General features: G+C 49.1%; 1 protein-coding gene across 1 annotated transcript; it reads left to right on the forward strand.

Moving 5' to 3' along the window:
* Window positions 1–1,748: 1,748 nt before the first annotated feature.
* LOC117217985 (synaptic vesicle glycoprotein 2B) lies at window positions 1,749–11,390 on the forward strand. The gene is made up of 12 exons (XM_033465941.2): window positions 1,749–2,812; window positions 2,965–3,024; window positions 3,121–3,282; window positions 3,374–3,536; window positions 6,418–6,539; window positions 6,611–6,849; window positions 7,731–7,891; window positions 7,976–8,150; window positions 8,229–8,346; window positions 8,430–8,589; window positions 9,391–9,518; window positions 10,443–11,390. The coding sequence occupies exons 1-12, from the start codon at window positions 2,767–2,769 to the stop codon at window positions 10,517–10,519; spliced, it is 1,611 nt and encodes a 536-aa protein (XP_033321832.2). The 5' UTR covers window positions 1,749–2,766; the 3' UTR covers window positions 10,520–11,390.
* Window positions 11,391–12,586: the final 1,196 nt, after the last annotated feature.

The raw sequence follows: 12,586 nt of genomic DNA on the forward strand, positions 1-12,586 counted from the left end.
TAGCATTCGCGGCGTCGACCGCCTTCGACTTCGACTTCGACTTCGACGTCCCGATTCGCTCGACCGAGAAGCGAGCGGCTCGCAATTATTTTAATAAGCGCCGCCTCGTTAGTCGGGGCTGCGATTGGCACTCGAATAATCGGGCGCTCGAGAGTTTCTCAAGAGTGGCAGCCGGAGACAGAGAAAGAGCAAGAGCGAGAGAGCGAGAGAGAGAGAGAGAGAGAAAGAGAGAGAGAGAGAGAGAGAGAAGAAAGCGAAACGAGCAACCACGACTCGCGTCCGCCGTCGGCGCACGATTCCCGGTTCGAACTTCGAAGGGATGAAAGAGCCCCGGATTTCCAAGTTGCTCGGGGCTCCGGGAACACTGGCTGGCTGGGGCGCGGGAGGGTGCCGGCGAGAGCCGGAGGTGGCTCTAATCGCGTTTCGTCTCGTTAAGGCTCGTCACGCGTTACCGGCGCCCAAAGGGCGCGTTAACGAAGCCGCCGGCGGAACGATGGATCCGGCGGCGCGAGGACGTCCTCCAGAAACGGTCCTCGAGCACAGCGGAAGAATTCGTCGCGTCGCGACAACCGACCGGCAAGAAACGAGAAGTCCCCGTCGCCATCCGCGCCGTTTTCAGACCGATCCTCCGCCGATCCTCCGTGAAACTTCGACACGGTTTTGCGTCATCTCGCGGATGTCGCGCTTCCCATGCGAAACGCGCCGCCTTTTCCCGCAGCCTCGTTTCGCGAACACGCTTCGGACCCAGCGAGTTCTTTCCCGCCGCGATCCACCGTCGGGGCGCGGGGCGAAACTTCGGCTGGAAACGAGCCGCGAAAGGGGAACGAAAAAAAAAAAATAAGGGAAGGAAAAAAGAGCCGGGAACTCGAAATGGAAGCTCGAGGCTGTCTGCCGGAAGACGCAGCCGAAGTTTCTTTCTCCCACGGGTTCAGTCCCGAGCACGTGGCTCCAGATGTACGCGCTCCAGATTGCAGCGGTCGCGGCTCGAGCAGCGTGGCTAAAGCAGAGGGTAGGGGAGGAGGGTCCGGTGATCGACGAGCTACGGGAAACCGCACGCTCGGGTTTCCGGCGAGGCCGACGATTCGGGGAAAGACGCGATTTCAGGCCGTGAAACGCCGTGAAACGGCGTGAAACGGCGTGCCTGCCCGGAAACGAGCGCCCTGTAAATTAATCCAGACTTCGGGTCTCGGGGGAGGAGGGTGGCGGGCGACGGGCGAGCCGCGGCGGATCGTCGCGCTGTCTTTGTGTCATTAGCTTTCGACGCGGCTCCGCTCCTCCGCGCGCTGAAACAGGAATCGATCGAACGGATCGACTGGAACCGGAGTTAAAAACCCGGAGCAAAAGAGAGAGAAAGAGAGAGAGAGAGAAAACGCGCGACATTCTCGTGGGTGATCGGCTCAAGGTCACCGATACGCGACCGGTAGCCGGTGCTAGGACGACCGGTGCGAAACAAGGCGCGGCGCGGCGCGGTCTCGTCAAAATTGCAAATAGGCCGATATTTATTTTATCCACCGCGAGAGCGACAGGTTCGAGCGGACCGATCGATATCGAGCGGATCGAGCGGATCGCGGCGTTCGACGGCGGGCGGCGCGACCGGACGCGATGCTCACGCACGAAAATAGTGGAAGAATCAGTGGCGGCGAATTCGCAGCGGCGCGCGGCACAGCACAGCGTCATCCTCTTCGTGCATGCGCCCACGGGAAGCCTAATTTCATCGTCGGCGGCTGCAGCCGATGCCGTTCGACGCGGCCAGTTCGTTCTCGTCGCTATCGTCGGCCGACGTTCGACGCGGTTTTTCGAGCGGTGCCCGGACACGTGTCGCGAGGGACGTTCCCTCCTCCCCCGTCCGCTCGACGCCCATCTCGCGATGGTAATCGCGATGTATCGGAATTGCGCTAGATCGCCGATCGAACTAGTTTCGAGGTGGGACGATTCTCTGCGTCTATTCCGAGAGTGGGACAGATTAGAGACGCTCGCGGATATTGGATCGAGCCGTGATCGCGGCGCAGTTCTGCATCGATTCCGCGCGCAGCCGCGACGATCGCGTCCGGAACGATCGGATCCCGAGCTCCGCGGATTCGCGCGTTCGCGCTCGCGTTATCTTATCGCCGGGAAATCTGTCCGCAAGTTTCCGGGAATCCGCGAGGAGCAGCAGCTGGGTCCGGGCCGCGTCGCGGGAACCGCGAACAGTGCTCCGTCGGCCGATCAGCGAACCGGGAACGAATATATCTGCTCGGCTCGGCTCGGTACGCTCGACGATATCGATATTCGAGCGGGTTCCGGATCGTCCATCGCTGACATCTCGTGACTCCGCACGACGATTGCCGCGGGCCGCGACAATTGAATCGTTTGACCCGTTTTTATTGGCACAAGTCGCGACACCCGCGAATGGGAAGCTAGCCAGGCGAGGACCGAGGAGACAGGGAGGCTGTCCGCGCGGTAGTCTCGTGACTGGTCTCGGAAGATGAGGCAGAGAGGATCGCACGCCGCCCGGAATCCGTGGAGCGCGCGCGCGCGATAACCGCCGCCGATTAGGAGGATCTCGGGGTCCTTGCCGCGAGTCGCGCCAGGGGATACCGTGGGGCAGGGACACGGGGCCCGCCCGATCGCCGCGTCCTCGCCGCGAATTTTCCTCTTTTCCGTTCGCCACTCGCCGTTCGACCGTCGACGGACGGGAACGCTCCGGGGAGAACTCCTTCGCGCCGTTTCCACGCAGCCAAGGGCGAGCACGGTCGATCGACCGATCGATCCTCGGGTACGGGTACGATGACCAAGGGAAGAAGCAACGATGCCGTCGTCGCGACGATTCACGGTGAGACGATTGACGAGGATTGTTCGGTAGATCGACGGTTAGACGATCGGACGGATGGACGGGGAATTTCGGTGCCGTTTGCGTAACAGCTGTCTCGTTGCGCAACGCGCGCGCGTCTCTCGGTTTGAGTTCAAGATGAACGTGATTTTCAGTGAGATACGAGGACAACGTCGACGGCGCGGCGAACGTCGAGACGGCGATATCGGAGGCAGGTTAGAGATCTATTCTTCGTAGCGCCGCGGCCCGGAAATTCTATCGGACCGATGATGATCGGCTCGCCTTGTGCCGGCCTCGTTCTCCGTCCGCAGGTTACGGCTGGTTCAACGTGTTGCTCCTCGCGGCGGCACTTCCGGCCGCATGGAGCGGGATCTTCGACACCACGACCACCGCCTTCATTCTGATCTCCGCCGAGTGCGATCTTGGGCTGACCACGTTTCGCAAGGGGCTGCTGGCCGCGACCCCGTTCCTAGGTAGAGTATCGTCGGGCCCCGAACGGCCGTGTCAACCGTTTCCACCATTACGCGATCACGCGACTACGCGCACCCTTACCATCCAACGCAGGCATCATTCTGGCCAGTCTGCTATGGGACCGCGTCGCACCCTACGTCGCCACGAGGAACCTATTCATCGTCGGGCTACTGGCGGACACCGTTCTCAACGTAATCAGCAGCGCCCTCGACTCCTACTATGCGTTCCTGGCGGTCAAATTGGTCATCGGTCTTCTGTGAGTATAATCTGTTCGTCGTCGAGGCGAACGTTTCTTTGTTTAAAACTAAACTTACCACGGTCGAAATGACCGATTTTTTTATTTTACGATATTACAAACTTTGGAGACTTCTTCGTGGAAAATTATTGAATAAATTATATTATTGAAACAAGTCTCGTAATCGAAACTTTACAAAATCCAAGTGAATTCTATCTTTTCGCTCTTACGAGTCGATGCATCGCTAATCATCATTACAGGTCGGTTGGTTTAGCGTTAAGGACCGTTTTTTTTAGTTCGATCGAGGCGTAAGTCCGTTCTCTTTTTTGACACTGGATCGACGCTGCCGTTTTACGTTAGTTTATAAAGGTAACGATGATCGTTCCGATTTTTGGCAAGTGTTATTGTTACGTTCAATCGTGAGTAAGTTGAATAAATAAGTCGTAAATGTGTCTGTACGGTATGAATAATCGTGGATTAGGAAATTAGTCACCCGCCATTCTGTCGGGTTCCGTGAATCTAGGGTTATGCTCAGATATCGCGTAATTTTGCGATTGATTTGGCGTGAGCAAAATTTAGCGCGACCGTTTTATTTGTAACCGGTTGATTTTTAGTATCGATATGAATAATCGTAGGTTATGAAGTTAGTGACTCGTCGTTTTGTCGGGTTATAATGAGATATCAGGTAATTTGTGATTGACTTAGCGTGATAAAAATTTAACACGACTGTTTTATTCGTAACTGGTTGATGTTTAGTATCGATATGAATAATCGTAGATTAGGAAATTAGTGACTCGTCATTTTGTCGGGTTTCGTGAATCTAGGGTTATGCTGAGATATCGGGTAATTTGTAATTGATTTAGCGTGATCAAAATTTAGCGTGATCAAAATTTAGCGCGACTGTTTTATTTGTAACTGGTTGATGTTTAGTATTTTTAACGAATGCCCAATTTCCATAGACATGGACGGGGGGTCAGATGGCGAGGTCACGTGAGAAGAATTTCTTGTACACACCACAGGATAATTATGACGTTTATAAATCAATGTAGAAAAAGAAAAAATAATAACTTTATTTCGCACGATGTGAAACGAGAGAATTTCGTCTCGATGAAAACAATCTACAAAATGCAATCGAAAAATGGGCACGAAAAGAAATGCTAACGGAGGAAAATGTGAACTTTGAACAATCAGCTTTGTGCAATCATTACATCGATCGTGTACATCACGAAAGCATCTTTCTAAATTTGTCTAATTATAAAATAGAAGCTTGGAAATCGGTTACTTTAAATTAAAGATTATTTAGTCTAGAGAATTGATTTATCAAACGACGATTCGAACACTCCGGTCCCAAGTAACCTAAGCTGGCCTCACGCGACTGGATTAAACGAACCACCCCGTCATGTGATGTTTTTGTCAGACCGGTACGATCGTCTTGCGCGGAACAGAAATATTTATGTTTACAGTATGGCAACGTATTCGAATGAATATTGATAACAAGAGATAACACGTCCGCGGCTCGCGAATTTCGTTGCATATTTTCGCGACGCGAATTATCGCGGGCCAATGTTCGCGCGCGCGTACAAAGGACCCAAAAATCGCGTGTCTCGAAAACGACCGCGATCTCTAAACGTCCGATAATTATCATCCGCTCGATGGATCAACGTTTCCGGCCAAGTTCACGGTCGTTCACGGATGACTCGGCGGCGCGGCCGCGGTCGGAACAGATTATGTTCTCGGCGAAAATAATTTAGCGAAACATCGGCGAACATCGGAAAGTGCGACAACAGGTGCTAATGCCGCGCATTGCCATAATCGAGAAGTCAAGCAAAGCGATCGACGAACACGCGCGCCGCGTCGCGCACGCGGTATCAATTTGGACGCGGCCGTACGATGCGGTTTATTTGTTTCTCGTGATGCCCGTCGAACAACGACACAACACGAATTCGACGATTCGTGACGTTCAATCGGGGCCGAGACGCGAATCCTCGGCGACGATAATGAAATTACGAATTTCGTTGAAACCGTTTTAATAGCCTCTGTTCTCTTTTTTGTCGCGCGCTGCCGCCCGCCTCGAATGAAATTTCCTTAACTCGATCGACGCCGCGTTTAAACTGTGCGAGAGTTTAAGACACTGCGCGAGCACAGATCGTCGCACGATGCAAATGCGACGGCGTTCCGCGTCGCCGATTGTATTGTGCTCGTGCCCGAAAGTATTCGAGCGCTGGTGCATACAGTAATGTCTCTCTAATTGACCCTCGGATTGTCCACGAAAATGGACAATTTGGGAAGAGCGGATACGATTATTCGAGTCTTGCGGCTTGTTTTTATAACTGTTGACGACTGTGAAAATGTTGGCAGCTGTAAAAATGAGCCGCGACACTCGATCAATCGTATCTTCTCATCCCAAATTGTCCATTTTCAGTTAAAAGCTGAAGGAAAATTAGAGAGAATTTACTGTAGGATACGCGTGGGCATTACTGCGAACGCCCCAAATACTGCGATATTTTATAAAAGCAATAGAATCTAACATTTTGTAGTATCTAATCTCCTAAAAACGAATCTTATAGTTTTCTATATGTTTAACATTGACAATCTATAACATACAAGTAACAGTAATCGCAGTTTCAATTTATTTATTGACTTTTAATATTCGGAAGCTTATGAAAACATCAAGTTTCACGAAATAATACTCGTAATAGCAGCTCTGCGAACGCTGATTCGAAGGGCGTTTATATTTTGGTAATTAATAATAAACCATTCAATTTTAGATAACTATTCATTTTTAGTATCAAAGTAATCGTTACTTTGATAAAAAAAAAGTCGACGTACATTCAAGGAAACGTTCGAACATTACAAAACTAAAGCTTCGTGCGAACTATCGCGAAATTTGCTTCGGTTGCAGCGTCGGCGGGCCGTTCTCTATGGTGACCAACTACTTGTCCGAGTTCCATTCCGCCGAGTACAAGGCCGGCTTTGCCAGATGGGGCGGCCTGGTTATGAACGCAGGGATCATCTTCCCGGCAGGTAAGTTTCCGATTTCGATTCCGTCGGTCCCACGATCGCCACCGAATACCGCAAGCATTAACGTCGAACAGTCATGGCTTACTTTATCGCGCCGCTGTCCTTGGACGTTGAGATCTTCTTCCGGCGGTACAACGCTTGGAGGATTTATCTGTTGGCCTGCTCGGTGGTCCCGCTGGTGGGCATCCTGACGGCCTGCATGCTGCCGCACTCGCCGAAGCATCTCGTCGAAAGCGGCCGGCCCGACGAAGCCTTGAATCTTCTTAGGAGGATGTACTCCCTCAACACGCGGAAGTCGATGGACTCGTTTCCGGTAAGATCGTGCAGGGTGTCCCGTAATTACGTCGGCACCGGAATGGGCCGATTCCCGAGGCCGTTCGAAGCAACTTTTTCCTTAGCGAAAATGCGATCCGCGGCTTCGCTTACGAGTTATCGACGAAAAACGGTGACCAATGAGCGGCGAGCTAGGTTGGCGCTCCGCCCTCGCGACCACTGCCGCTGAGTCAGACGGCCGGCGCGACGCGCCACTGGCCGAATGGGCGGAGCGCCGGCCGCGCTCGTTCACCGATTGGTCGACGTTTTTCGTTAATAACTCGTAAACGAAGGCGCGGATTGCATTTTCGCCGAGGAAAAAGTTACTTGGAATCGCCTCGGGAATCTTCCCTTCCTGGGTGTTAACATAATTATGGAACACTCTGTATGTAGCAGTTCTGAGTTTTATTTGGAAATTTTTTGAAATATATTTCTGAAGATACAGTAATTTCTCGCAGAAATGTTCGGATGGCGGAAATGAAACCGGCAGATCTGAGAATACTAAGTTGCGAATCTTTGAGCTTTGCGGATCGTTTTTATAGATAATTCGAGGCAGAAATTTGTCGAAAACTTCTCTCTCTCTCTCTTTATCTCTCTTTTTCTCTTTCTCTCTTTCCCTCTTTTTCTTTCGCCCTCTTTCTCTCTCTTTTCCTCTCTCTCTTTCTTTCTCTTTGTCTCTTTTGGTATTTCATTTGGAATTTCCGGGAGAAACTACTTTCCGTTGTTCCCAATGTAACAGCAATTCGTTTCACTATTGATCGCCGAAAATCGTGCAATCGAACGAACGATTTAAATACGCCGAGGTCAAGATTGACCCGGCCGTCGCGTCGCCAGGGTTAACAGGACCGCGTCCGCTATTCGTGGGCGACCTTCTCGTTTCAGATCAGGACGCTGGTAGGCTGCCGGAAGCCGCGACGGCCTTTCGTCGAGGCGAACTCCGAGCAAATCCGACTGGCCTGGTACAACGCGCGACTGTTGTTCTCCGGACGGTACCTGCGAACGTTCGCTCACCTGGGCTTCCTGCAGTTCGGCAGCTCGCTGGCGTGAGAAACTCTTATATGAACGCAACGAAAGCAAGGTGCCCGATCCTTTCGTAAGGTCGTTGATCGAACCTCACGTTCGCGCAGGTTCAACACGATGAGGCTCTGGGTGCCGCACACGTTCATGATCATAAGCAACTTCGACCGCGAAAGCTGGACCTTGGACAGACCGCCGCTTCTGGCGGACCTGCTGCATCGCCGGTACACCGTGACCCTGCAACAGTACTCCGACTGCCCGGATCTGTACGGTTTCTGCGTGAGGGTGAGCAGCGGTCGCGCGACAAAATTCACCCGATGCAGCGTAAACTATCGTCCGCGCGCGCGATCGTTTCTGTTTCAGTGGCAGGTGAACGGCTTGATCTATTTGAAATCCACGATCATCGCGATCTCGACGGTGTTCTTCGCGTTCCTCGCCGGACAGATAACCGGCACCGATTTTCGCAAGAAGACGATACTGCGTGAGTATATGCAACTTCCTCGCGATGCATGCGTCGATGCGAGACGATCAAGAGATAACGAGTGCGGACGATTTCTATCGCAGTTGCCGCTTTCCTGATCACGGCGGGAAGCGGCCTTGGGATCAGCTGGGTCCCGGAAGCTCCTAATATACTGACGCTGGCAGCCGCAATTATAGTCGCGTCGAAAATCGCGAGCAACATTGTGGCCGCCGTCAGCGGCCAAGTCATTCCTGTACCGTTCAGGTGAGCTTTTGGTTTTAAAGAGCTTGGCTGAAGTCCTCTCGTTCTCCCTCTCTTTTTCTCTCTTGCTTTCCCTCTTTTCTTTTCTCTTCCTCTCTCTCTTTCTCTCTTTTTTCTTTCTCTCTCTTTTTCTCTCGCTCTCTTTTTCATTCCCTCTTTTTCTCTCGCTCTCTTTTTTACTCCCTCTTTTTCTCTATCTCTCTCCTTTTCTATTTCTCTTTCTCTCTTTTCTCTTTATTTTTCCGTCTATTTTTTTCTCTTTCTCTTTTCTCTTCATTTTTCTATCTTCTTTCTCTTTCCCTTTTTCTTTCTCTCTTTTCTCTTTATTTTTCTCTCTTCTTTCTCTTTCTCTCTTTTCTCTTTCTCTTCCCCCCTCTTTTTCTCTTTCTCTTTCTCCCTCTTCCTTTCTCTCTTTTTTCTCTTTCTCTCTTTTTTCTTGTTCTTTCTCTTTTTCTCTCGCCCTCCCTCTTTTTCTCTCGCTCTCTCTTTCACTCCCTCTTTTTCTCTATCTCCCTCCTTTTCTCTTCCTCTTTCACTCTTTTTCTCTTTATTTTTCTCTCATTTTTTTCTCTTTCTCTCTTTTCTCTTTCTCTTCCTCTCTCTTTTTCTCTTTCTCTTCCTCCCTCTTTCTCTCTCTTTTTCTCTTCCTCTTACTCTCTCTCTCTTTCTCCCTCTTTTTCTCTTTCTTCTTTCTCTCTCTCTCTCTCTCTCTCTCTCTCTCTCTCTCTCTCTCGTTGCCCCAAACCTCGTCGCCGTCCACAACTCAAGCTAAAGTTATCGTCGTCGATCCTGTTTGCCTTACAGGGCCACCGGCCTCAGCCTGCTCACGAATCTCGGCAACTTGGGTGCCATCCTTGGGAACCTCATCTTATCGGCCATTCTGGACGCAGAGCCAGCCGCGGCGTTCGTCGGCCTCGGTGTCCTATTGCTGGGTAAGTTCCCTCGAAGTACAGTAAATTCTCCCTAATTTAACCTTCAGTTTGCAAACGAAAATGAAGAATTTGAGAAGAGGAGATACGATTATTCGAGTCTTGCACCTCGTTTTTATAATTGTAAAATAAGCTATAAATGGCAGACTATAAAAATGAGCTGCGAGGCTCGAATAATCGTATCTACTCTTCCAAAAATTGTCCAGTTTTGTGTACAAGCTGAACGTCAATTGGGGAGAATTTACTGTACAGTGACTCCGCATTAATATTCGGACCGTTTTTTAACACGAAATAATTTTTAAAAAATTAGAATAAACGATTTTTGGATCTTTAGTCGTTTAGAGTCCAGTTCCGAAGAAGTTATTACGTTTCGAAAAGTGTCCGAATATTAACCCCTTGCCGTATAATATATTGCCGTATATATCCCCGCAGTCGCTGCGATTAGAAATTTTTCGACTGCAATCATTTCTCAGAGGGGAAAGAAAATATAAAATAATTCAATTAATATCGATGACGAAGAGATCAGAATTAGAATTAGAATTAGAATTATATGTCAATAAGTTAATTAATAATAATTAATAATAATAATTAATAATCATTATTAACTTATTGACAAATAATTCTAATTCTAATTCTAATCCTGATCTCTTTGTCATCTCTTTGTCAACTTATTGACAAATAATTATTAACTTAATAAATAATAATTCATAATAATAATTATTAAGTTAATAATAATTATTAATTATTATTAATTATTAATTATTATTAATTAAGTTAATAATGATTTGTCAATAAGTTAATATTATTTGTTCCCAAAAATCTTCACGACGAGTCGGACTCGTCGAAGCACGGCAAGGGGTTGACGGGGGTGTCCCTGTGCATCAACCTCGAAACGATAACGCTAATCGCCCCGTGTCTTCCGTTTAGTCTGCTTCATTCTGTCGCTGGTGTTGCCCGAACCAGCGAAAGCGTCGCCAAAGGCCGCCGTCGACGGCAACGCGTGACGCTGGCCGGAACTCGCCGTCATTCCTCCCCGTCCGAACAGACTCGACCGCTAAAAAATGGTTCCTGCAGAGTCGTCGGGCCGCGCACGGTCGCGAGTACGCGCGACGACGCTTCTCGCCGAAACTGCAAATCCTCCGATTAAATAGCACGTTTTTCTTCCAAGGACAGAGCGCCGCGCGACGACGCCGAGAAGCGGGCTGCCGTCTTGTCCGCGGAACGTTTTCTCTCCGCGCGGCAACCGGAAGCGAATATTCGATCGGCGTCGGCCGATTTTCCATAACGCGCGCTGCGACTATTTACGAAACGCGTCGTCGGAAGGAAAATCGAATTCGCGGCGCGCGGTGACCGATCCGCGGAGCGTTAATAGCACGATTACACCGATAAAAGGAACGCGGCCGCGCACCGTCCGTCCACGAGCTCGTTGCGCAACCGAGACTATCGTTGCATCGAAACCGAAGGTTATATTTGACGACGTTCGATTAACTCGAGCGAAACGAATTTATTGTCCGATCACGATCGGTATCTCTGTATTTCGCGCGAGATGCAACCGGGATAGACGATGCTCGATCCGTGGATGGATATATTATTCGCGGGCACGTTATGCAAATCGCTAGTTTTTTCTCTCTCTTCGTATTCCTTTTTTCTCACCTTCGAAGATCGTCCGAACCTGATCGAAACCGTCGCGCACGGTTTCTTTTCTTTTTTTTTCTCTCTGACACGTAACGAGATTAATCGGCAGGAATGCTAAACGAGCGAAGCGCCTGTCGCGCGCGTATTTTTCTGCTTCCGTCGATACGCGCGGGTGTAAGATAAAGGATAGTTAAGGTAAACGATATGTAAATTTGTAATAAAGAGTAATATTCGATAGAACGGTTTCCGCTCGTTCACAATTTCACGTAGATCAGTTCACGTGAATCAGAACATCGACAGGTAACAACCGCATCGGAATTGCCCGTTTGAATTTCAATGCTATTTGCCGGTTAAAAGTGAGTACTCGAATCGAAGATGACGCACAGTTTGGCGGTAATATTGTTTTTGCCTTTTTTTCACAACGATGAATAGTCCGTTTGTTATTTATAATTGTCAATGATTCGTGTCTAAGTGCCCGTAAGATATGCTGCGAGAAACGGTAAGTATTGTTTGCTGTTCGAAATGCGAAATTATGCATTCTGTGCCTGGATCGGTAACATATACAGGGCGTTCCAAGAATGTCTCGAAATCCGGAAATAATGAATTCCTGAGGTTATTCGAAGAAACTTTTTTCTTAGCGAAAATGCAATCCGCGGCTTCGTTTACGAGTTATTGACGAAAAACGGTGACCAATGAAAGACGAGCTAGGTTGGCGCCCCGCCCTCGCGACCACTGCTGCTGAGTCAGACAGCCGGCGCGACGCGCCACTGGCCAAATGGGCGGAGCGCCGGCCGCGCTCGCTTACCGATTGGTCAGCGTTTTTCGTTAATAACTCGTAAACGAAGCCTTGGATTGCATTTTCGCTAAGGAAAAAACTACTTCGAATGACCTCAGGAAACCTCCCATTTCTGGATAGGTAGACATTTTTGGGATACCCTGTATACACATATTCTATGTACACGTTGCAGAGTTGCTGCGAAACGTATGCTACGTCGAAATTAGATATATAATATTATATAGAATATATAGTATATTATACATATATACTATATATATTATGTATTATAGTATATATAGTATTATATATAGTATATAATATTATAATATTATATATTAGATATATAATATGCTACGTCTAACGAATTAAATGAACGGCATCGGATTGTTCCGGAAGATCTGCTGCGTCGATCTCGCATGAAAAACCGTCAACAACACTGTAAAGTATGATACGTTTATAAGTTCAACTTGCAAGTATAAATATAAAAATGTTAAAAGTAGCGCCATTTGCGATAAGTGGCGCCGCTTGCGGCGAAATGTAGAACTAATTTTAAGGCGTTCGTACAGCGCCAATTAGTGCAGTGGCAAAACGCTCAAACTTCTAGCCAGAGTCGACTGTCGGTAATTTGGCTACCAGTTTGAGCGTTTTGCCGCTGCAC

Source organism: Megalopta genalis, chromosome 1 (assembly GCF_051020955.1).
Source record: "Megalopta genalis isolate 19385.01 chromosome 1, iyMegGena1_principal, whole genome shotgun sequence".
NCBI lineage: Eukaryota > Metazoa > Arthropoda > Insecta > Hymenoptera > Halictidae > Megalopta > Megalopta genalis.